Source organism: Gymnodraco acuticeps, unplaced genomic scaffold, assembly GCF_902827175.1.
Source record: "Gymnodraco acuticeps unplaced genomic scaffold, fGymAcu1.1, whole genome shotgun sequence".
Classification (NCBI taxonomy): domain Eukaryota; kingdom Metazoa; phylum Chordata; class Actinopteri; order Perciformes; family Bathydraconidae; genus Gymnodraco; species Gymnodraco acuticeps.
In genome coordinates, this window is record NW_022991072.1 from 374,127 (window position 1) to 397,498 (window position 23,372).

The 23,372-nt window shown below is 43.4% G+C and overlaps 1 protein-coding gene across 1 annotated transcript in view; it reads right to left on the reverse strand.

The window, feature by feature from the left end:
- The window catches only part of grm8a (glutamate receptor, metabotropic 8a), a 314,346-nt gene that overhangs the window by 287,576 nt on the left and 3,398 nt on the right, over positions 1-23,372 (reverse strand). The window contains 1 exon segment of the mRNA XM_034236777.1: positions 19,890-20,695. Coding sequence (XP_034092668.1) covers positions 19,890-20,417 — 528 coding nt within the window. The 5' untranslated portion in view covers positions 20,418-20,695.

Here is a 23,372-nt window from a genome sequence, read left to right on the forward strand (position 1 = left end):
CCAAAACAGAAATGTCAGACATTGAATGTTTCAAAAAAGTGTGTATATTTGATCTCCTAAGTTAATTCAGTAAGGGAGAGATTATGCTGAGGATTAAAAGGTGAGAGGTCTGTGTATATTTGCCACCTGAGAAACCAAGAGAAAGCTGTAACAACTGCATCTGACGTTTATCAATGTATAGTGAAACCCCTTATACTTATACATTAACCTTTGCACGGGTGCAAAGTTAAGAGGCAGTCTTTATCATTGCGTGGAGGACGTGCCTTCTAAAGGCCCTTGAAGAGCAAATTAATTAACTCTAGCGTGGCTTAATACTTAGCACTTGAAGATTGCAGGATTCGAATGAAAATACAATTAATGCATGAACAACTATTATATCTATTGCATAAGTACACAGAGGAGGTTGGGACAGAAGAAGATAAAGTACCAAGCTGAATTGTATGCTTTGAATCATGCTCTTGGTTGGAGGCAGAATATGGGAAATCCTTGAGGGCTTGACGTGTAGATCCAGAGTCATTTGGTTGAACGAAGGGCATGGCAAGCTGGTGGGGAAAACCACTCATTGTGAAATCCCCCGAACCAGCAGAAGGCGCAGCATCTGTAAGTAACTAGAGAGGATCTGAGGACACCGCAAGGTCATTATAAAAGAATGAACATAACCTTCCACTCGTCGCAGAGGGGCTAAGGACCAAAGATCTGAGCAATAGCCATCTCTAAGATTGAATTCATGCCGAATAGTCCGCGTCTTTACACTGGACGCAAGTGTATTACATCGTTTCATTTGCAGAAGGTTGGGTTTGCGTTCACCCAGGCAACCTCAAACAGACTATGAACTGTAAACTAAAGTCATTGTACGGAGATGCTTTTCCAACAATTGGCGGGACATTAAGCGGATAAAATGCAGATCCCAGCAATTTCTACAGTAGCCTGCATCATGGAGCATTGGCAGGTTATTTTCATACTGCTGTTAATCTGGAGAGTGCATCAACAGACTCTGCGGCCGGCGCATAGGATTATAAATCAGACAACGTGCATTAAAAACATTATAACACATAATGAGACGTTATGCAGTGAGGAGGTTTCACCGATGACAGGTGGCTCTGATGAGATTGTACCACTGCCTTTTCTCTGTACACAGGGGACCAGTGAGGTAAGCAGTCACCAGATGAATGCATGACCCTATAGGTTACTGGATGTTGCACACAGCATAGATAGCAAAACAAGCGATGACGCGCAAATAGTTGTTTCCCATGTTTTGATGCGGACTGCGTCACACCAGCAATGAACCTCTCCAGAATCTACTAGCGAGCGACCCGAGACCACCTCTTTTAGGCGGAGCAGAGGTATCGGACTGCTTCCACACCAATCCAACGAACCGCATCAAGGGGTTAACGCTACAGGGACCGATTCAATAGTACTAACCAAGCAGGTGTGAACGTGACCTATATGGTGCCTTAAGGTTTGAACAGAAAGGCTAGCGCTTGTTCCTTATAAATATAAAACATCTCTTTTAGAGAGACTACCAGTGGGAGACCATAATTGAAGGCAGTGATCAGTATTGAATGTATTACAAGTCTAATATGTAGTATAACGTAGAGCACTTTGAACATTTGGAAAGACGCTAAATAAACATGAATTGTAATTATGGCTGTTCTGATGCGGGACAGCTTGTCTGGTGGCAGTGAAGCTTGCATCAGCACACTATCGAGAATGATACCGATAATTCTAGACGTGTGGAAGGGCTTCCAGTTCCTGTTCTGAAAGAGGTAGGCCTAGCTGTTGAAAAGTTTTATCTGGGAAAGTTAACTAGGAAATGGTTAAAAGATGGACACCAAGGGGTGCTTGCAGGTGTTGCAGAGAATCCAGCATAATGCTTCTGATGAGGTGTCAAAGAAACGTGGGCTACAATGGAAACCAAATGCACATTTGATTTGTAAAACCTTAAAATATATATGCCACAGAAGGCATACGGGATGTCTGCTTTCCCTGCCATGTCATCTACAGAGCAAAGAAACGGGAACAATCTTTAGTAGTTCATTATACTCTTGACAGAATAATCGTGAGGAACTAACGGCTCAATAAAGAAACGTTGCTAGAATAATTCCTCCTAGCACTAGGCTAGGGGCCTGTTGTGTTTTTAAACGTTTAAATAGCAGCACGTGTAATACTCCTGGCTCCTTCAGTGCAAACTTCAGTCGTGAGTGCAGGTTTCAACCATGGTTTCAACAGACATGGATCCCTGGGAGCCAGCCTAACCTGCTAAGAAACCTTGATCTAAGCCTGTGATAAGGTCATTTGACGAACATCTGTGATTAGAAAGAGCTTGGAAACGATTTGCAGCATGATGCCTCCTGAGGCATACCCAGCGAGGGGCAGATACTGCAGGTAGAGCTTAATTCCTGTGAGGAAAAACTCTTCTTTGGTAGGTGATTAAATGTACATGGCCGCTTGGCAGAGAATGATTCATGGTATTCATAGAAAAGACACTGTAGGAGATTGAAGTCTAAAATGATAGTCAAAAATGTATCGAGCTTCCCTTCATATTCACGTGATGGAAATTATTAATTTATTTCCGTTTTTAATTTCATTGATTTATAGTAGGCCTAGTATAAATAATTATACACATACAACTTCTGTATAATTGCCTCAAATATGACTTACTGCAGGCCAAATATTTCCATAATAAAACATTGCTTATGCAGAATAGTTATATACCTGCCAAGATGCAATTCCTAAGGAACTGCTGCTGCAGGGGGCCGGAAGCAAGAACTCGTGGCTGGATCTGGGACTCCAATTCCCAGAATCCTCGGGAGTGTGACAGCAGCGGCACAACGTGGTTGAACGCGGAAGTAGAAACATTTGTTTACATTGCAGGTAGAGGAAATCGAGTTTGTTCACGGGAATATATCGTGCAATTAAAGGCTTCAAGCGCTGATTTTACTTCGAGAAGGTAGGACAGGATGGCAGGTACTTTGGGAATGCCGGAGTCAGCTTGCTCCTCCCTTTTTTGGTGTTTAAATACCCACCGACCGAGAGACAGTGCGACTCTTAGCTGACACACAAGAGAGGGGTTGTTACCGGAGCTGGCATAGAACTCGGGACTTCCTCTGGCCCAAAGGATATTAAAAGCTACTCCAGATGAGGACGGAAGGGACACCTGAATGTGTGTCGTGCGGGAGCTGTGGCTCATTCCAGCGGCGTCTGAACCATGCTCTGAACTAGCCTGTGTTTCGGGAATGAGGCATTTCTTACGGCTTCTTGCGTGTGATGATTCGGTTCCAGAGTCGGAGATTGCAATAGACATTTGCAAGGACAGCACCGGCAGGCAAGCAGCAGCAACATGAAACACAGCAGCCGGAACATGAACGCAGCAATAGCAAGTGAACGCAGCAGTGGCAGCAGGCAAGCAGCAGCGACGTAGAGGTAGCTGCAGCAATAGCAGCAGCAAGCAATGCATGGAGAGAGATCTGGCAGGTTAAATAGAGCGGCATATTAAGGAGACTCTGTTTGGTTGGTTGTAGAGTGGCAAGGGGGCGTTATGTATGAATGCAGCATAAGTGCTCGAGTTGACTGCCTGAACTAGCTCGCAGGCTTCGCCCGATTAAGTAACAGTTCAAATTCAGAACTTCTACTTCTGACTGAGTATATAAAGACTGAAGAAGTTCTACTAGAAAAGTTAAGAATCTGAGTACTTCTTCCACGTCTGCGTGACACTGATGAAGAGGAGGAGAGACAATGTTAAGAATCCATAAGAGGGTTGGAGAGAATTGAAGGGGAGAGAGACTTCGTAATGCGAGGCAATGAAAGTGGATTAAAGGAAATAAAGAGAAAATGCTTTCTGTCTTTCTCCTCCTTGACCCCCAGCTTAGGGGGGTAATTGGCAAAACCCTGCAAGTAATATACTCTCAGTGTCCTTCTCAAAAACACACACAACTAAGTAATAACTGTGTGTGTGTTTGTGTTGTGTGTGTGTGTGTGTGTGTGTGTGTGTGTGTGTGTGTGTGTGTGTGTGTGTGTGTGTGTGTGGTGTGTGTGTGTGTGTGTGTGTGTGTGTGTGTGTGTGTGTGTGTGTGTGTGTGTGTGTGTGTGAGCATGTAAGGGAGAAAATGAGAGAGAAAGGGTGTCATATCAAGCATATGTCATGTTCTATATACGTCTCAAAAGGAGGACATCTATTTTAAACACACGAACATGCACAGATCCTGTCAATGTTCCTTCAAATATATTGTTTTTATCGCAGGAGGACCCAGACTGTTCTGCTAATGTTCTTTCCATGTATTCTCGTCTCCTTTCATAAATAATACGCTGCTGCTGTTGCTATTAACATGGTCAGAAGAAGGCTGCAGGAGACGGAGAAGAAGCTGGATTGAGGCATGCCAAGAGCAGGAACGTGGAAGGGATGTGGAAATGCCAAACACTTAACCTCTTTGTTCCTTTATCCTCCCACCTATTCTCTCAGATCTACTTTAACATCGCTGCGAGATGTAAAAAAACACCTCCTCTTTCCCTGGAGTCCTCCGCTGCTTCTTTACTGAACTCTCTTCCTCTGGCGATTACCATTTTACTGCCTCCCATCTCCTTATCCATCACCTTTACTGCCCGGCTTCTTTCTGTCTATCACTTTTTACTGGCCCCATCCTTCTCTTTTAGGGGGAGGGAAAAGAAGCAGAGGCACACGAAAACATGGAATATGGATGAGAGACAACAAGAAAATAGTGGAGGGAAAACACATTAGGAGGTGAATGTGAGGAAAATAAAAATAACAGGACATTTTCTTTCCCTTGTTTTACATCTGCTTATTTCATTGACAAACATTATGAACATATCCGATATTCATGTCTCCATATCAAACATACACATGGTATCATCCATTGAGTTTAGCTTTGTATCTGACTTATCAGAAATGGTCATTAAGGGGCTCTATTATGCTCCTTTAAGTCATCAAACAACACCTAGTTTATTCTATTATTCAACAATTGTGAGATAAGTCACACCATTCACGTTATCTACGTTTTACACAACCCTTTAAATCAGGGGTGTCAAACTCAATTTCATCACGAGCCACATTAGCATTATGGTTGCACTCAAAGGGCCGGTTGTAACTATATAAATATACATATATAAATATATAATATATATAAAATAATGTATTATATTTAGGGCCGGGACTTTAACGCGTTAATTAAGATTAATTAATTACACAAAAATTAACGCGTTAAAAAAATTAACGCATTTTAATCGCACTTATTTTTGCACCGCGGAACGTTTCTCACTGGATGAGTTTCAGGCGTACCGATTATACTGGAGCACCAACTAACGTTCATGACTTCAGACAACAACAAACCACAGTGAACAACAGTGGGAAATGTTGTTTTAAAAAACGGACGGATGGAAGCGTCGATAAGAGCACGGTTGTGTGCAAATTATGCAAAAAGGAATTCGCATATCACCGCAGCACATCAAGCCTCAAGTATCACCTCAATGCAAAACATATAGCAGCTAGCGTGGAAGCTAGCGTGGACGTTAGCCTCTTTTATCGCGTTCACACCAAAAAGAGCCGGTAATAAAATTAGTTCATGAGAACCTTTTTACCCCCACGAAAGTCCATGCTAGAGAGCAGAGAGCTGCTAGAGAGCAGGGACTTTCGAGCGGCTCTCTTGTGAGAAAATAGCTATATGTCTGATTGGCTGGGCGGATTGCAAACCACGCCCCGTAAACTCCCAAAAAGTTTTGTGAAGCCGCCATTTTATTATCCTCGCATTAGCATTATTAGCATTATCCCAGCGCAGAAACGCAGAGAGACTAACTTATGGCAACACAAAATAAACCATGGGAGCGGTGGAGATGAGGAGGTGTCGGCGTTCTGGCGATTTACTCGGAAGGCTTCAGTAGAAGCTGCTGGGACTCCCAGCAGCTTCTACTGAAGCCAGTCCCCAACTCCGGGGACTTCCGGCCGGGGACTTTGGGTGGCAGTATACGCCGTGAAGTGGTTTTGCGGCCTGCCAGTAAACCCAAAGCAGAAGAAGAAGATGTGACGTCAGCGGCTTCATTTGCCTAATCCACCCCCAGGTTCAAAGAGTTCTCATGAACTAAATTCTCATGAACCTTTGTGGGAAAAGTACTGCGGTGCGCCTAATGGTATACTAAAATCCATGTGAAAAAAATTGCTTCTCACTGTTCTCAGGTCAAATATGTATATGTGATTAAAAATGCGATTAATTTAGATTAATTAATTACAAAGCCTCTAATTAATTAGATTAATTTTTTTAATCGAGTCCCGGCCCTAATTATATTATATTATTGCCTCTGAATTGGATTATTATCGGATAGGGTAATAACTAACTACGTTTGAAAGCAGAAGTCCAGGGCAAATAATTGCAAGTCTCTTCAGTGCGCATGTCACAAAACGAGATGCATTGTGGGACATGTAGTTTATGGGCAACATACTTACATGTAGTAAAGTGGCATGTAACCGTATAATAAACTTATTATATTCTTTGAAAGCTCTTGCAGGCCACATTAAATGAAGTCACGGGCCGGATTTGGCCCCCGGGCCTTGAGTTTGACACCCCTGCTTTAAATGGTCAGCATGTCATTTAAAGGGGTCATATTATGCTCCTTTCAGCTTCATATTAGTAGATTGAATCCGCTTCCCCCATGAGTTTCCTACAAATCTTTCTTCTTCGTGTGTCACTTTCCCTCATTTTTATTCAGAGAAAGATACTGTATATTGGAATATACTTTCACATTTCAGGGTGTTATTGTGTTGTCTTCCCAGTCTTCTACAGTCACTCACAACATATTATAATAATAATGCTTCTTGAAAGATAAGGTGGTCTTAATAAAGCTTTTGTAACTCTTTTCCCCACACTCAGAAATCAAAAAAATGAATCGAGCTGCTGTGTTTTTTTCATGTTGACTTCCTGTGTACACCCCACTAAGAGACTTGAGAAATAATCAATGAATCTCGTGTCATTTAACTTTAAAGAATTTATAAGAGACACAGTTTGAACTTTAATGAACGTTGTCTCCTCCCAAGAGGCTCCGCACCAACGTGATGAACTTATCACCTCCGTGTTCATTCTCTCACTCATGGTAGCAAACACAAGAAGCTCATATAAAGCAATATAACAATTAAGCAATCGCACCGATCAATAACACCAGCAAGCGTCCAATCAGATCGCCTGTGATAGCCAAAGCAGAACAGGAAGCAGTCGTCCAGCACATATTGGTTTGTCCTTATTTCAACAATATCAAATGGAATATACAATTGAACACGTCTCAAAAAAAGACAAACACATCTAGCAGTCACAACGGAAAGCAAATACACCGTTTCCCCATTTCATCCATAGCCATTTTCAGCCTGTCACCATATTTCACACCTGTACAGCGGCATACCTGTGTGTGTGTGTGTGTGTGTGTGTGTGTGTGTGTGTGTGTGTGTGTGTGTGTGTGTGTGTGTGTGTGTGTGTGTGTGTGTGTGTGTGTGTGTGTGTTCTAACAGGACTGAGATGACCTAAATAGTTGTGCAATAACCACAACACACTCCTTGGTCGTGATGACGTGATCACAAGTCTGTGTTTGGAGACCTGTCTATTGGTGCTCCTTGTACATCTTTCAAGGTCACCTATTATGCAAAATCCTCTTCTTCATGTCTCTTCTACATCAGCATGTGTCCCCTCTTCTTCATGTCTCTTATACATCAACATGTGTCCCCTCTTCTTCATGTCTCTTCTACATCAACATGTGTCCCCTCTTCTTCATGTCTCTTCTACATCAGCATGTGTCCCCTCTTCTTCATGTCTCTTATACATCAACATGTGTCCCCTCTTCTTCATGTCTCTTCTACATCAACATGTGTCCCCTTTTCTTCATGTCGCTCCTACATCAACATGTGTCCCCTCTTCTTCATGTCTCTTAAACATCAACATGTGTCTCCTCTTCTTCATGTCTCTTCTACATCAACATGTGTCCCCTCTTCTTCATGTCTCTTCTACATCAACATGTGTCCCCTCTTCTTCATGTCGCTCCTTCATCAACATGTGTCCCCTCTTCTTCATGTCTCTCCTACATCAACATGTGTCCCCTCTTCTTCATGTCTCTTCTACATCAACATGTGTCCCCTCTTCTTCATGTCTCTTCTACATCAACATGTGTCCCCTCTTCTTCATGTCTCTTCTACATCAACATGTGTCCCCTCTTCTTCATGTCTCTCCTACATCAACATGTGTCCCCTCTTCTTCATGTCTCTTAAACATCAACATGTGTCCCCTCTTCTTCATGTCTCTTCTACATCAACATGTGTCCCCTCTTCTTCATGTCTCTTCTACATCAACATGTGTCCCCTCTTCTTCATGTCTCTTCTACATCAACATGTGTCCCCTCTTCTTCATGTCTCTTCTACATCAACATGTGTCCCCTCTTCTTCATGTCTCTTCTACATCAACATGTGTCCCCTCTTCTTCATGTCTCTTCTACATCAACATGTGTCCCCTCTGTGGAAAGAGACTCTGAAAGTTTCAGGAACAAAGATTCTCTCTCTTTTTGTCCTGATCCATTTCTATAAAAACCTGTCTGAAAATGAGCTGCTCAGATTTTGGCCACTTTATGATGTCATAACGATGTTGTGTCTTGTGTAACCATTAGCCAATCAGCAACCAAGGTAACCCCCCCCCCCCACCTTATCACCTGAATCTCCTCCTAGAGCACCATTGAGTTCTTTTTGTAACCAAATCTCTCTCAGAGGGGCGTGGGGAGGGGCTCCTTATTTTCATCTAAAGTAACAGACAGAGAATCAGCACTTTGGAAACAGGGCTGAAACAGAGGGGATTGTGGGTAATGCTGCAATGATCTGTTTGGTGTTTGGAGCCATATACTTCAGAGACATGTTTTGTATATATCTGAGACTTGTAATATATTGATGAAAAACAGTATAATAGGGGACCTTTAATACCCAAATTCAGTGACATAATAAAGTACACATTCACGTAGTTGTTGGTTATGCCCAACAAATGGCGTCTATGAAATGGTGAATATCCCATCAGCTCGAAAAACAATACTTTTCCCCCGATCTCATTTTCTCTCTGTGTCGAGTTCATTCATTTGAAATGAGAGAATCCATTACAGCGGGTAATTGTAATGCATTTCATCGCAGACTATCTTCTTGAGCAAGTGGTGAAATCATGCATGCTGAAAAGCTAACAACATACATTTATTCTACAATGACAGTTCAGTTTAATAGTGTTTAACTCAGTGTGTTCTTTAATCGAACCAGGCATCTAACTGATAACTTATGTCTTTAAGACGCTATATGATACACAGAGACCACAGAGAAAATGTCAACAACAAAGGAAAATCATATTTATGTGTTTTCAGTCAACAACTTCCTATACTAGTTCTGTTCATACTGTAGTATTTCCTTGCAGCAGGCATGTCGTCGTGTGAAATTCAGGTGTGACCAATAGCACTCATAATACCTGCAACCCATGTAAGAGTGCCAGGCTGGCTCCACAGTATTACTTTACTCCTAAATTACAAGTGTTTCTCCCACCAAACTGTATGCAAATGATCCTAATTTCCCAAAGACACAATGCATGTTGGGTATTAGGTGTATCCCAGTTGAATCTAACAGAGGAAATTTGGACTTGGCGTAGCAGCAAAAGGCAACCGTTTTCATTGGTACGAACCACTTAAATGGCCATTGTTCATTTAAACACATGGTTAACATTGTCAATTGAAACAAATGACATCTTGTTTGAGGAAAGGCCACAAAACTTAGATTAAAGGTTCTTAATAAGATATTCCGAACCGATGGATTGCCTCCACGTTAGCTAAAAATAGCTAACGTCTCGCTAACATTGATATTAACTAGGGCCGGGACTTTAACGCGTTAATTAAGATTAATTAATTACACAAAAATTAACGCGTTAAAAAAATTAACGCATTTTAATCGCACTTATTTTTGCACCGCGGAACGTTTCTCACTGGATGAGTTTCAGGCGTATCGATTATACTGGAGCACCAACTAACGTTCATGACTTCAGACAACAACAAACCACAGTGAACAACAGTGGGAAATGTTGTTTTAAAAAACGGACGGATGGAAGCGTCGATAAGAGCACGGTTGTGTGCAAATTATGCAAAAAGAAATTCGCATATCACCGCAGCACATCAAGCCTCAAGTATCACCTCAATGCAAAACATATAGCAGCTAGCGTGGACGTTAGCCTCTTTTATCGCGTTCACACCAAAAAGAGCCGGTACTAAAATGTGTTCATGAGAACCTTTTTACCCCCACGAAAGTCCCTGCTAGAGAGCAGAGAGCTGCTAGAGAGCAGGGACTTTCGTACGGCTCTCTTGTGAGAAAATAGCTATATTTCTGATTGGCTGGGCGGATTGCAAACCACGCCCCGTAAAATTCCCAAAAAGTTTTGTGAAGCCGCCATTTTATTATCCTCGTATTAGCATTAGCATTAGCCCAGCGCAGAAACGCAGAGAGACTAACTTATGGCAACACAAAATAAAACATGGGAGCGGTGGAGATGAGGAGGTGTCGGCGTTCTGGCGATTTACTCGGAAGCCTTCAGTAGAAGCTGCTGGAAGTCCCAGCAGCTTCTACTGAAGCCAGTCCCCAACTCCGGGGACTTCCGGCCGGGGACTTTGGGTGGTTTGCGGCCTGCCAGTAAACCCAAAGCAGAAGAAGAAGAAGTGACGTCAGCGGCTTCATTTGCCTAATCCACCCCCAGGTTCAAAGAGTTCTCATGAACCAAGTTCTCATGAACCTTTGTGGGAAAAGTACTGCGGTGTGAATGCGCCTAATGGTATACTAAAATCCATGTGAAAAAAATTGCTTCTCACTGTTCTCAGGTCAAATATTTATATGCGATTAATTTAGATTAATTAATTACAAAGCCTCTAATTAATTAGATACATTTTTTTAATCGAGTCCCGGCCCTAATATTAACACATGATGGGAAAAGACTACAGTGTTTACAGAGTCAATATAACTCCGTAACGAGGACTTTGGCAAATACGAGTTATTAGCGGAAACTTTTTTAATAAGGCAGGGAAGAACGGCTATTAGCTAGCCAGTGGGTCACACAAACAGGATAACTTAACTAGCTTACGTAAGTTATGTACGTAAAAATAAGTCATTGTTTTTTATATTATCCGTGGTTAACCATGCCAATAGAAGATAATGGCCTTCTAGAGCAGGGGTTCCCAACCTTTATTGTGCCAAGGACCGGCAGATCCAATAAAAAAAAATCACGGACCGGTTGTCAATTTTAACTGATTTTAATATTCACTCACCACCAGCAGGTAGCAACAGAGGCTAATTGTATGTAACAGCCTGAACAAATACTAGAACAAGCATCCAAAACATATTAACAACGTTTAAAAAAGAACCGGTGTCGTTTTTTGTTTTTTCAGAAAAACGGAAAACCAAAAAACCGACGTTATTCCGTTTTTAAACCAAAACGGGAAAACAGATAAATCAACGTTTTGGTTTTGTTTGTATGATTTACGGATAATCCAGTGATGGGAAAACGAGGAGAAGGCGCATTATGAAGGACATGTCCGGGGTGTGTGTGTGTGTGTGTGTGTGGTGTGTGTGTGTGTGTGTGTGTGTGTGTGTGTGTGTGTGTGTGTGTGTGTGTGTGTGTGTGTGTGTGTGTGTGTGTGTGTGTGTGTGTGTGTGACACTGGCATTTGTTTTCAGAAGATATTATGATAGTGTCGTTCGTTCCGGTGCACTCCGACAGCATTTATCACTACATCGAGATTAAGATTAAACTAATTTCTTATGGGAACACCCGCATATAGGCTACCTGGAGTTAGCCAGATGTGTGTAAATTACTGTTCATGGTCATTTGAAAACAAATGCCGGTGTCGGACAGACACAAACACACTGAACACACAGAGCAGAGTACACACACACACACACACACACACACACACACACACACACACACACACACACACACACACACACACACACACACACACACACACACACATCATGCGCCTTGGTGACTGAACATCTCCTTCATACAACTAATAAAAGGGGGAGTAATCGGGCAGTTCGATGTGTGTAGAGATGTGTGTAGAGGTGTGTGTGGTTAACACGTAGCACCAGGGTGGGAATTTCACGACGGCCACGACGGCCATGGCCGTCGTTGCCCCGCACTTTGGCCGTGATGCCCTGTGAAAAAAAATGCAATTCACGGCCAAAGTGGCCTTTGTGCCCCTGTCAAAAGTTCCAGTGTAAACAACGCTAGTGAAGTCATACTAGTGCGCGCAGTAGGATAGTCCCGTGCCTGTGGATCAGAGCGATTGCTCTGCTGTGATTGTTCCGTCAGACATGCCGTGTAAACAACGCTAGTGAAGTCATATTAGTGCGCGCAGTAGGATAGTCCCGTGCCTGTGGATCAGAGCGATTGCTCTGCTGTGATTGTTCCATCAGACATGCCTGTAGGGGCCCGACAGCCTCCTCCTCAACCGCGGGAGCAAGACAAGCACAGGTAAGCAAGCGGACCAAGCTGTTTTGATATGATTTAACTGAAGTATGTGGTAGTATTTGAAAGGACTTAACATTTACGTGTTTATAGAAAGTACTATTGATAGGTAATTACCATTGTATTAGCCTATTTAAAGTCGACTCGTTACATTTTGTCATGAAAACTAGCGATAGCTAGCTAGTTTGGATAGCGCTAACGTCTTCCCTTCAAGGGGTCTACATCTAGTGTTGCTTCTACAAGCTAGCAGATAGCTGTCACCTTTGAATCTAGTATTTTTCTTGCTAAGCGGTTTTGATATAATACATGACTGACTTATGTGGTTTATGGCTGAACTTAACGTATACCTTTAAGAAACACTATTGCTATTCAGCCATTTGTAAAACGACTGGTGTTGACGTTAGTGCTACACTTTTCAGTCATGTTTATTGAACAGCGTAATTTAACCAAACGGCCTTTGTGCCCTGTCATGTGGCCTATGTGCCCTCAAAAAAAATGTGAATGGGAAGGCCAAATGGCCTTGCCCCTAAAATGATGAAATTCCAAGCCTGCGTAGCACCCTATGTCACTCGCTGTTCTGATGAAGGTAAACACAGCGAAGGCGGTGCGTAAAAAGGCACATCTTTACCCGCTGGTGCTGCACTTCTCAGAGGCGGCGTTACACGTCCCGATGCCTCCTGATGCTGCAGCCATTTCATGAAGTGAAGGAGGTTTTCCTTCTATAAAACAGCTGCGGGCAGCAGATACCGTGAGAGTCCCGGACATGAATTCATAGATCAAGGCAGACTGGTTTACAGACTCTCCTGTTTTGCCAATCCGGTGCTTGAACAAATAGCTCTACACCCCTGGCTGACATGTCCTTAAAATGAAGTCCGAGTTTGAAATATATCTCAAATAATGTATGCACTGCCATTTCCCCACATAAACATAACAGTCTGCAATTAAACGGTTGTCTCCTGTGCGCTCCTCTTCCTACTTGGCGCACCGGTAACTTTCTCTGCGCACGAGAGGCTGAGACCAGGCTGAGCCGCCGAATCCCTCGGAACATCATAAAAGCCATTTTCAACGGTTTTCTGGTGAAAGATTAACTAGGCTACTGGATGAAATAATATGACTGGTATACAGTAGGTGCGAACATTAAACACTTTTTAAAAAAAATATTATGATAAAAAAAATGTATATGTTTATAATTCTGCAAATATTACGATAAACTCACAGCTATTTCACGGCCCGGCAGTAACACCTCCGCGGCCCGGTACTGGTCCGCGGACCGGGGGTTGGGAACCCCTGTTCTAGAGCTAGTGTTAGGTGTAGCAAGCCCCCAAAGTACGAGGCTGATAACCTCAACCGCCTATCCAATTGGCTGATAACACTTAAACGGTTGGGAAAAGCACAGGTGTGACCAACAAGATTAATGATGTCCTTTTTTGTAGGTATCATCGTATTAATTAGTTTTATTCACAGCAATTACATCTGAGTTTGACAAGTTAAAATGTCCCTGGTGTGTAAAGCACACAAATGAGACGGAGCCTTATTAGTCACAAACTGTCCCTTTCCCTCCATAACGAGTGACAATGGCTGGCATCGTCCAGCTGTGATGTGTGAAACTGCTGCCTGTGTGTGATGGCTTCACTTATCTGCACTTCTATTCAGCCTCAAACCTGATGAAAGGAGAGCAGAGATATCATCTCAATCCACTTTAATACACTCTATACCCTGGTCCTCTCCCCCCCCCCCCCCCCCCCACCACACACACACACACACACACACACACACACACACACACACACACAGTATCCATCTTTTTTACTCTTTCTATCTCCCTCTAACACACACACATTCACTCTTAAGTGGACACAAATAAATCCACACATTAACAGATACATAGTCAGCAGTTTCTTTGCACACATTTCCAATAACCTCTTGGTTCAAGTTCATTAAATTACATTCCTCCCTGCAGCTACACATGTTCACATGTAGTCGTGTGTGTAGTGGATTGGTTAAAGATGTTACTTTGACCTTATTCTGTTGATCTTACTTGTGATTTCCGTTTGAACGAACTTTCCCGCTTGTCATTTTCAAACCTTGTTCAAAGGATTTTCATCAATCGGCTGCTAACAAATCCAATTTAGTCTGTGTTCACAAATGACATATGACCTAATGAATCATCTCCAGGCAGCACTCGACAAATGGTGCTAATAAATAATTTCAGAAGGACAATTAAGACTGCCTTCATTAACCATTTGCTCATTAGGGCTGCCATGTTAGTAGATGTTGAATGATCCTTCGTCTGTAGTGACCGTGACGTTCCGGCGCTTCAGGAACGCTTTTAAAGCACAAGTTGACACGGAACGGAGACCCACTTTTGTGCTAATGAGTTTTCCTATCTGTTCCGTGTGCTCCTTGGCTTCATTACCACCAGCCTCTTAATGCAAAATGCCTCCATGAAAGAAATCAACACCCTATCATTACACTCTGGAGAATGATCATCCTCTGCTGCTTACTTTGGCTTTTTGCCTTGTCTTTCTTTATCCTTTTCCCCCCTTGTTCGTCTTTACTCTCTCTCATTAAATCCTTTCTGTTTTGCTCCGTCTAATTTCGTCTTTCTAGAAATGTCTCCTTCACACTCATTCCCCTCTCTGCTTTCTCGCCTGTCATTATTTCATCTCAGTCTGCAGGATTAAGACAAGCATGTAACACCAAACTCAGCCTGACCTTGAGGATAATAGCAAATTGGTTCGGGAGTTCTTCGGAATTGTCATGTGAATAAAATAAACGCCTTTCCTGTGAATTGAGTTTTAACGCAGCCGTTGTGAAGCTGAATGTCAAATTGATTTGCAATTCAGAGGGCTCGACTGTGCCTGAATATGAGACTACGGCTTTTGAGTCCCATCCTGCAAGGGCTCCAGAAAACATTTGCTTTTACTAATTTGCTTGATAACATTTGTGCGCCTCTGAAAAAGAAAACAAAGTTCTGCATATTCTGTATACTCTGTGTCATAAGTGATTCCTTAGGGAGTGGCAATGTTCATGATGTATGGTGTAGAAATCCCCTTCAAACAACAGAGAAAGCAGTACTCAGGAAAGCAATCATCGCGGCGGTAAAGCACGAGCAGACTAATATATCTGCAAAATTACACAGTGCAGCCGTTAATCCCCAGACAGACAGGGAGGAGAGGAAGCTTCGGCTGAATTATGGAAGCAATCGCAGGGCTCGACCACATTTGGTTATACACATACACATATTTAAAATGTGCATTAGCAAGATGCAACCCTTGAGTAATGGCTCACACGCTCCCACACCAGCTCACCTACAGCTGGACTTATGGGAGAGCGTGGGAAAGACCTCTGCTTCGACCTTGGCCTTGGAAGTCACCATTTCTTCCAAACAACCCAGATAATAAGTAGTGAGTGTGCCTGTGTGTGCCTGTGTGTGCCTGTGTTTGCAGGCTCGAGTAGGACTGACACTGACGGAGCAAAGGGGGATGATTCCAGCGGGTTCATAGTGTTTCCTGAGGCAAAGTTATCCCATTCGATCTCGCATGGGAAGACCCGCCACTTATCAATTTATGAACTTCATTTATTTTTCAGAGTAAAGTGCCCTTGTATGATAAAGAGGACCTGATAACAGAGCGAACAAGGCCACACACACACAGACAGTCCATTCGAGAAAGCCCTCATGAGAAGGCAGCTTCCTGGCTCTGTCAAAAACAAACATAATTGATGGTTGTTAGTTAGTTTTGGTGTTTATATGCATTCATGGATTATTTGATAGGGTTCCCCAAAGAGTCAAGGGCACATACCAACCAGGATGACAGTAAACATGACTACAAAGTACATGAAAGGACTACAGAGAGTCAAAACAAGAACAAAGCAGCTGCAAAGAGACACTAAGAGACCACTCGGAATATGAAATCGTGCAAAACAACCACAAAGCGATGAAAAACAACGACAAGGAGACATAATGCAGCTGCAGAGAGGCTCAGAATGACTACAGAGGCTCAGAATGACTACAGAGAGGCTCAGAATGACTACAGAGGCTCAGAATGACTACAGAGAGGCTCAGAATGACTACAGAGGCTCAGAATGACTACAAAGAGGCTCAGAATGACTACAGAGGCTCAGAATGACTACAAAGAGGCTCAGAATGACTACATAGAGGCTCAGAATGACTACAGAGAGGCTCAGAATGACTACAGAGGCTCAGAATGACTACAAAGAGGCTCAGAATGACTACAGAGGCTCAGAATGACTACAAAGAGGCTCAGAATGACTACATAGAGGCTCAGAATGACTACAGAGGCTCAGAATGACTACAGAGAGGCTCAGAATGACTACAGAGAGACAGAAAATGACGCAAAAAAATTCAAAGAAATGCAAAACAACTACGATAAGCGGCAGAACAACCGCAGTATATAATAGCAACAAAAAAATCAAAGTGATTACAAAGAAACACAATATAACTTCAAAGAGATGCCAAATGACAACAACAAATTATAGCGAAGTCATTCAAAAAGACTAAATGGATCATCTATTGACACAAAACAACTACAAAGACACAAAGTGACCACAAAGAGAGACGTGTAACGACTACAAAAAGATGCTTACTTTATAGCCAGTGTGTATACAGGTGGTAAAGCCTGCAAGTCTGTGCCCAGGGAGCCATTGTCTCATAATCCGCCATTGTTAAATGTATTATTGTTTTTTCCAGGTCAAGCATCAACCGGTTAAAAACGTTGTGGCCGTAGCCGCAGTTTGCCTCAAGACCCAACGTCTCGGGGGTTAAGCGATCCATAACGCTGCTGTAATTAACCAAACACGCGCAAACACAATCAATATCAGGATGAAGCGATAAGTCTTTGAGGATGAAGGGATATCGAGGAAAAGAATAAATGTGCGAGTAGAGGAGAAACAGTACCCTGGAAACAAGGGCATGGTTAGTGATGGAGGGGATGCTGCTATATGTGTGCACCATATTAAACTTGCAATTTGTGAAACCCCACAGCAGCACCTATCTATAACTCAATGCTATCCTCATTAGTTCCAGTCCCCCCAGACGAGGGGAACAATGCACACTGAAAATAAAAGGGAGCCCTGAGCCAGTTCAGCTGCTGTTCCTCGACCGTGTACATGCTGCAATTCTGCCAATTAAAAGTGTATTTCCGGTTTATTAAAGCTCATATTGTGTCGAGCCTTCATATCAAGGTTCAAGGCTTTTATTAGTCATACGTACATAGTAGCTACTGTGTAGTTATGACGATGGAAATCTTAGGTCACAAGCTCCACCAACAGTGCAACACAATAAAACAGAAAAAATAGTGCAAGTATATACAAAAAATTAAATAGTGCAATAAGAGTCTATATACAAGTGATTGGAAGCGTCATTAAGATTGTTCCCAAAGTAAGATGATCACTAAAAAGACGGGCAGGAAACACGAATCAGCAGATTTATACTTTACCATAATGATCCTTAAACACTGATCTATACATTTCCTTTCAGTGTAGTTGTTTAGATGACCCCCGCTCGGTTCTTTTTATATGCTAAACTCCTTTAGGATTTTGCCTCTGAAAAATGCTGCTGCGCCGGCCTGGTTTTCCCAAGAAGATTAACAAAGTGTCATCTTATTATATCCTGTGTCATCCCCTCTCTCCACTTCATCCCACAAAGCAGAAACGGCGACACATAATCTTCAAAAGTGGAACCGCAACAACTTTTGTTCGCCTTGATTTCTCTGTGATTGTCAGCACGCGGCTCCCTCTGCGGCTAAAGAAAACAAAAAACAAATAGTGGGCTGTTTTCCTGAGGATTTGGATGAGAAATTCTTCACACAATCTGTTGTTTAAATCTCTTTCGTATGCTGCTAGATTCCAACACACACACACACATATACAGTTCTGTGTTTCTGAGCCCCTTATGTGGAGTGGGCGACTAGCTGTGACTGTCACTGTCAGATTAGCCCACTTAAAAAATACATATGTTTATCGCAGCACGTGTGTGTGTGTGTGTGTGCGTGTGTGTGTCCGCCATACTATTTTCAGACCGTGGCACGAGCTGCATTATTCATGTTAAAGCATGCAGAGAGAGATAGTCTATGGTCATAACACTGCCACAGGCCTCTGGTTAGTATCACACACACACACACACACACACACACACACACACACACACACACACACACACACACACACACACACACACACACTAAATGCTTAAGACCCGCACAATCGATGGCACACTTATCCCAAACATACTGCTATACATTGGCGGACCCACACAGGATCCACTCCCACGCCACAACATACAATACACACGCGTGTACACACACACACACACACACACACACAATGCACTAAATCGTATTAGGCAGATGAGAAGGAGGCAGTGTGGCGCTCTGCTCCCTGTGACAGATCCTGGCATAAATCATGTTTAGTTGTTGTTTAATATGCAAATCTCCCATTCAAAGCACGAGCGGGTTGTTAACAAGTACGTTCGAACACACACACACACACACACACACACACACACACACACACACACACACACACACACACACAATCCAGCATTGTACGGATTTCCGAGAGAAAAGTGTGTAGCCGCAAGCGCACACACTAGCTGTGAAAGTGCGTGGGATGGATGTGGATGTGAAATGCCATGGGCGTCATTACTGGACTCGTATTTCATAATCATACGGCGATCCATCAGCCCTGTTCAGCTAATGGTGACAACGCCAACACACACTCCTGCAAACACACACCTAGAGAGAGTCCCTGTCACAGACTGGAGAGCTTCTGCAAGGACTCAAACAAGCGGCACGATGGGGAAGAAACACTGCCGCATGCATACACATGAGCACTTGTAGGATGCTCAATTAGGCCCACACATACTAGAAAACCCGCTAGCAAAATAGAAATGTCCTATTGGGTAACTCTCACACACACACACACACACGCCACAGTGGATGAAGTGGCTGTTGACAGATTTCAGCAGTAATTGTTACCCATGTTTGGCAGCCATTTTTATTTGGCTCGACCACAAGCCAGGAGCGATCTAAACTGCGCAAACACACACATTCTCACACACACACAAATCCCCTTCCTTTCAACACTTCTTGACATATCTCTTCTCACACACGCACCGAAACACAAGAGATAAAAAAAATCACACTTTAGGCTTCCAAAGCGAAATGCGCAAGCTCTAAAAAAAAAAATCCCTCCCAATTGTAACAGGAAGAGGTGGCACTGGAAGACAGACTGCATTTTAATTGGCTGTCATCATTGAACTTTATCTCGCCGGCGATGATGAGTGAGAGGAAGAGGGCAAACGGCGGTCACGGAAATAAGCATACACACAAAAGAGAGGACATCAAAGTCTTACCTTAAACAGGCGCAGGATGTTGGCCACCATGATGGACACGGAGCTGGCCGCGGCTCCTATGACTCCTACGATTTTATCCGGCTTGGTGAAGATGGGAGGGTCTCCGTTAGTGCAGCGGACGTCCGATCCGTCCCTCTCGATCAAGGCCTGCACAAAAGTCAGGGACTGCTCCAGAGCGTACGTGTCCCGGGAGCAGGTATCCAAGATCCGGGCCCCCAGCGTGATGTTGGGCAGCAGCTCGGGGTCTTTATTGATCAGGTCTATGGCGAACATCATGGCCTCCAGTCGATGGATGCCCTTCTCCTTCTTCAACTCCCCGCAGGGCGTGCCGCGGTCCCCCCGAGAGTGAACCGGAAATAATCCTCCGAGGATGATGTCCCCGTCCAGTCGGATAGAGTGGGCGTACTCGGGGGCCGCCTGGGGGTCTGTTGGGACCCGCTGAGTGGGGGTGACAGGAAGGAGCCAGGTGTAGGAAGTAGCCATGAGCAGGAAGAAGAAACAGGGAGTCGGGTTCCACTGCAGCTCCATGATGGCGATAGAAACAAGAGCCAACGTGATCTTAAACGAGACTTTTAGGGAAATATTCCGAGTTTTTGGTTAATATTCAAAAAGTATGGCCTTCCTATTGGTCGAAACAGGAGGGGTAAGGGACCCCAGGGGTGGAGCTAGCCGAGCCCCATGAGCGAATCATATTCCAGAATCGACGGCGTGACACAGAGAGAAACGTAGAAACGTGGCGGTGATGTCGTAGAAATGTAGATCTGGAGTTCAGCCTGTAATCCACGAGTCACATCTTCAGAAGAAGCCTGTTGAAGAGAGACAGGAAGTCTGAGTGAGGGGGACATCAAACTGAAACATGTGGAGACCGCCTTACTGGCAAAAGGCAACGAAAGAAAAAAGGCACTCCAAAAAAGCTCACATGGGTACAGCATTTCCAGTAAGGCCTGTCAAAATGAGCCATGTTATAATTTAAAATATGTCAGTAATCTTCTCCACACACACACTCACACTCACTCACACACACACACACACACACACACACACACACACACACACACACACTCACACACTCGTCTCTTGGCATATTGATGAGTGAAACAGCTGTTAAAATGATAGCAGAGAACCTTGGCGAGCTCCTCGGGCTATCAAGCACGAAGAGGAAGACTACTTGCTGCAGTGGAGGTGACGAAGAGAGCCGGGGGGGGGGGGTGGAGGGATGAAGACGGGGAGGGGGGGGACACAGAAAGAGAAACCGCGTGAGACAGAGTGAGAGAAACAGAGACAGCACAGAAAAAATACGGAGAGCGGTGCCTCGGAGCGAGTGCGTTGCATCATTCAAACACCTGCTGTTTCTGCTGCAGCTAAATGAACACATTACATCCAGAACACCCTGCCACACACACACACACACACACACACACACACACACACACACACACACACACACACACACACACACACACACACACACACACACACACACACACACACACACACACACACACACACACACACACACACACACACACACTGAGCTCCCAACAGGTAGATTTAATGTTGAATGTTCTACGCATTAGCAGTATTTAAAGGTCTCAGATATATACAAAACATGTCTCTGAAGTGTTTGGCTCCAAACACCAAACAGATCATTGCAGCATTACCCATAATCCCCTCTGTTTCAGCCCTGTTTCCAAAGTGCTGATTCTCTGTCTGTTACTTTAGATGAAAATAAGGAGCCACTCCCCACGCCCCTCTGAGAGAGATTTGGTTACAAAGAACTCAATGGTGCTCTAGGAGGAGATTCAGGTGATAAGGGGGGGGGGGGGGGGGGTTACCTTGGTTGCTGATTGGCTAATGGTTACACAAGCCAAAAAAATCGTTATGACATTATAAAGTGGCCAAAATCTGATCAGCTCATTTTCAGACAGGTTTTTATATAAATGGATCAGGACAAAAAGAGAGAGAATCTTTTTTTGTCTTGCAACTTTCAGAATCTCTTTACACAGAGGGGACACATGTTGATGTAGAAGAGACGTGAAGAAGAGGGGACACATGTTGATATAGAAGAGACATGAAGAAGAGGGGACACATGTTGATGTAGAAGAGACATGAAGAAGAGGGGACACATGTTGATGTAGAAGAGACATGAAGAAGAGGGGACACATGTTGATGTAGAAAAGACATGAAGGAGAGGGGACACATGTTGATGTAGAAGAGACATGAAGGAGAGGGGACACATGTTGATGTAGAAGAGACATGAAGAAGAGGGGACACATGTTGATGTAGAAGAGACATGAAGAAGAGGGGACACATGTTGATGTAGAAGAGACATGAAGAAGAGGGGACACATGTTGATATAGAAGAGACATGAAGAAGAGGGAACACATGTTGATGTAGAAGAGACATGAAGAAGAGGGGACACATGTTGATATAGAAGAGACATGAAGAAGAGAGGACACATGTTGATGTAGAAGAGACATGAAGAAGAGGGGACACATGTTGATGTAGAGGAGACATGAAGAAGTGGATCTTGCATAATAGGTGACCTTTAAATGTTGATATGCCATTCTCTGTTTTCCCTTACAGCAGTTCTCCACCCCTGCTCTGCACATTAACAGCAGATCCTTGAGAGGAGCTGTAACTCGGTCCTGGATATTACTTGTGATGAACTGGTTGGTTGCTACATGCTGCTAATGTGATTTCATTGCCAAAGGCCCTGAGGATTTATTTTCTCATTTGCCTCCTATGATCCAAAACCTTGATTCAATTTCTTTTTTTGCATGGAGACTGCTTAGAGTGAACAGGCAATTTGTACATTCCCTAAATAAGGATTAATAGGTGAGGTAATTGTAGTTTTCCTTTCAATACTATATATATTGCACACATAATTATATTGGGTTAGTTTAAAGCGATAGTATTAAGTTTAAATAAAAAACATTAGGTTGAACTTAATGGGGCGAAGTCTGCGAGCTAGTTCAGGCAGTCAACTCGAGCACTTATTAGCACCTTTTTACCTGTGCTGGACTATGGTGATTTGCTGTATATGAATGCACCTGCCTATTGCCTGAACAAGTTAGATGCCGCCTATCACAGCGCACTGAGATTTGTCACAAATTGTAAAGCACTTACTCATCACTGTACCCTGTATGCCAAGGCAGGTCTGCCATCACTTACTGTAAAGAGGCTCAGTCATTGGTACACGTTCATTTATAAAGCATTGTTGGGTAAACTCCCGTATTACATCTGCTCTCTGATAACACAGAGTTGCAAGCAGCTATTGTCTGAGATCGCATGATGTAGTATTGTTAGATGTGCCAAGAGCAAGGACTGTCTTAGGTAAGACAGCTTTTACGTGCGCAGCTCCATTTGCTTGGAACAATCTTCAGCAAGAATTGAAACTGAGCAATCTCATTCCTCTGCATGTTTTTAAAGCTAGGCTAAATGAAATGCTTGTTGATACTATGGCCACTTGTAAATGTCTAT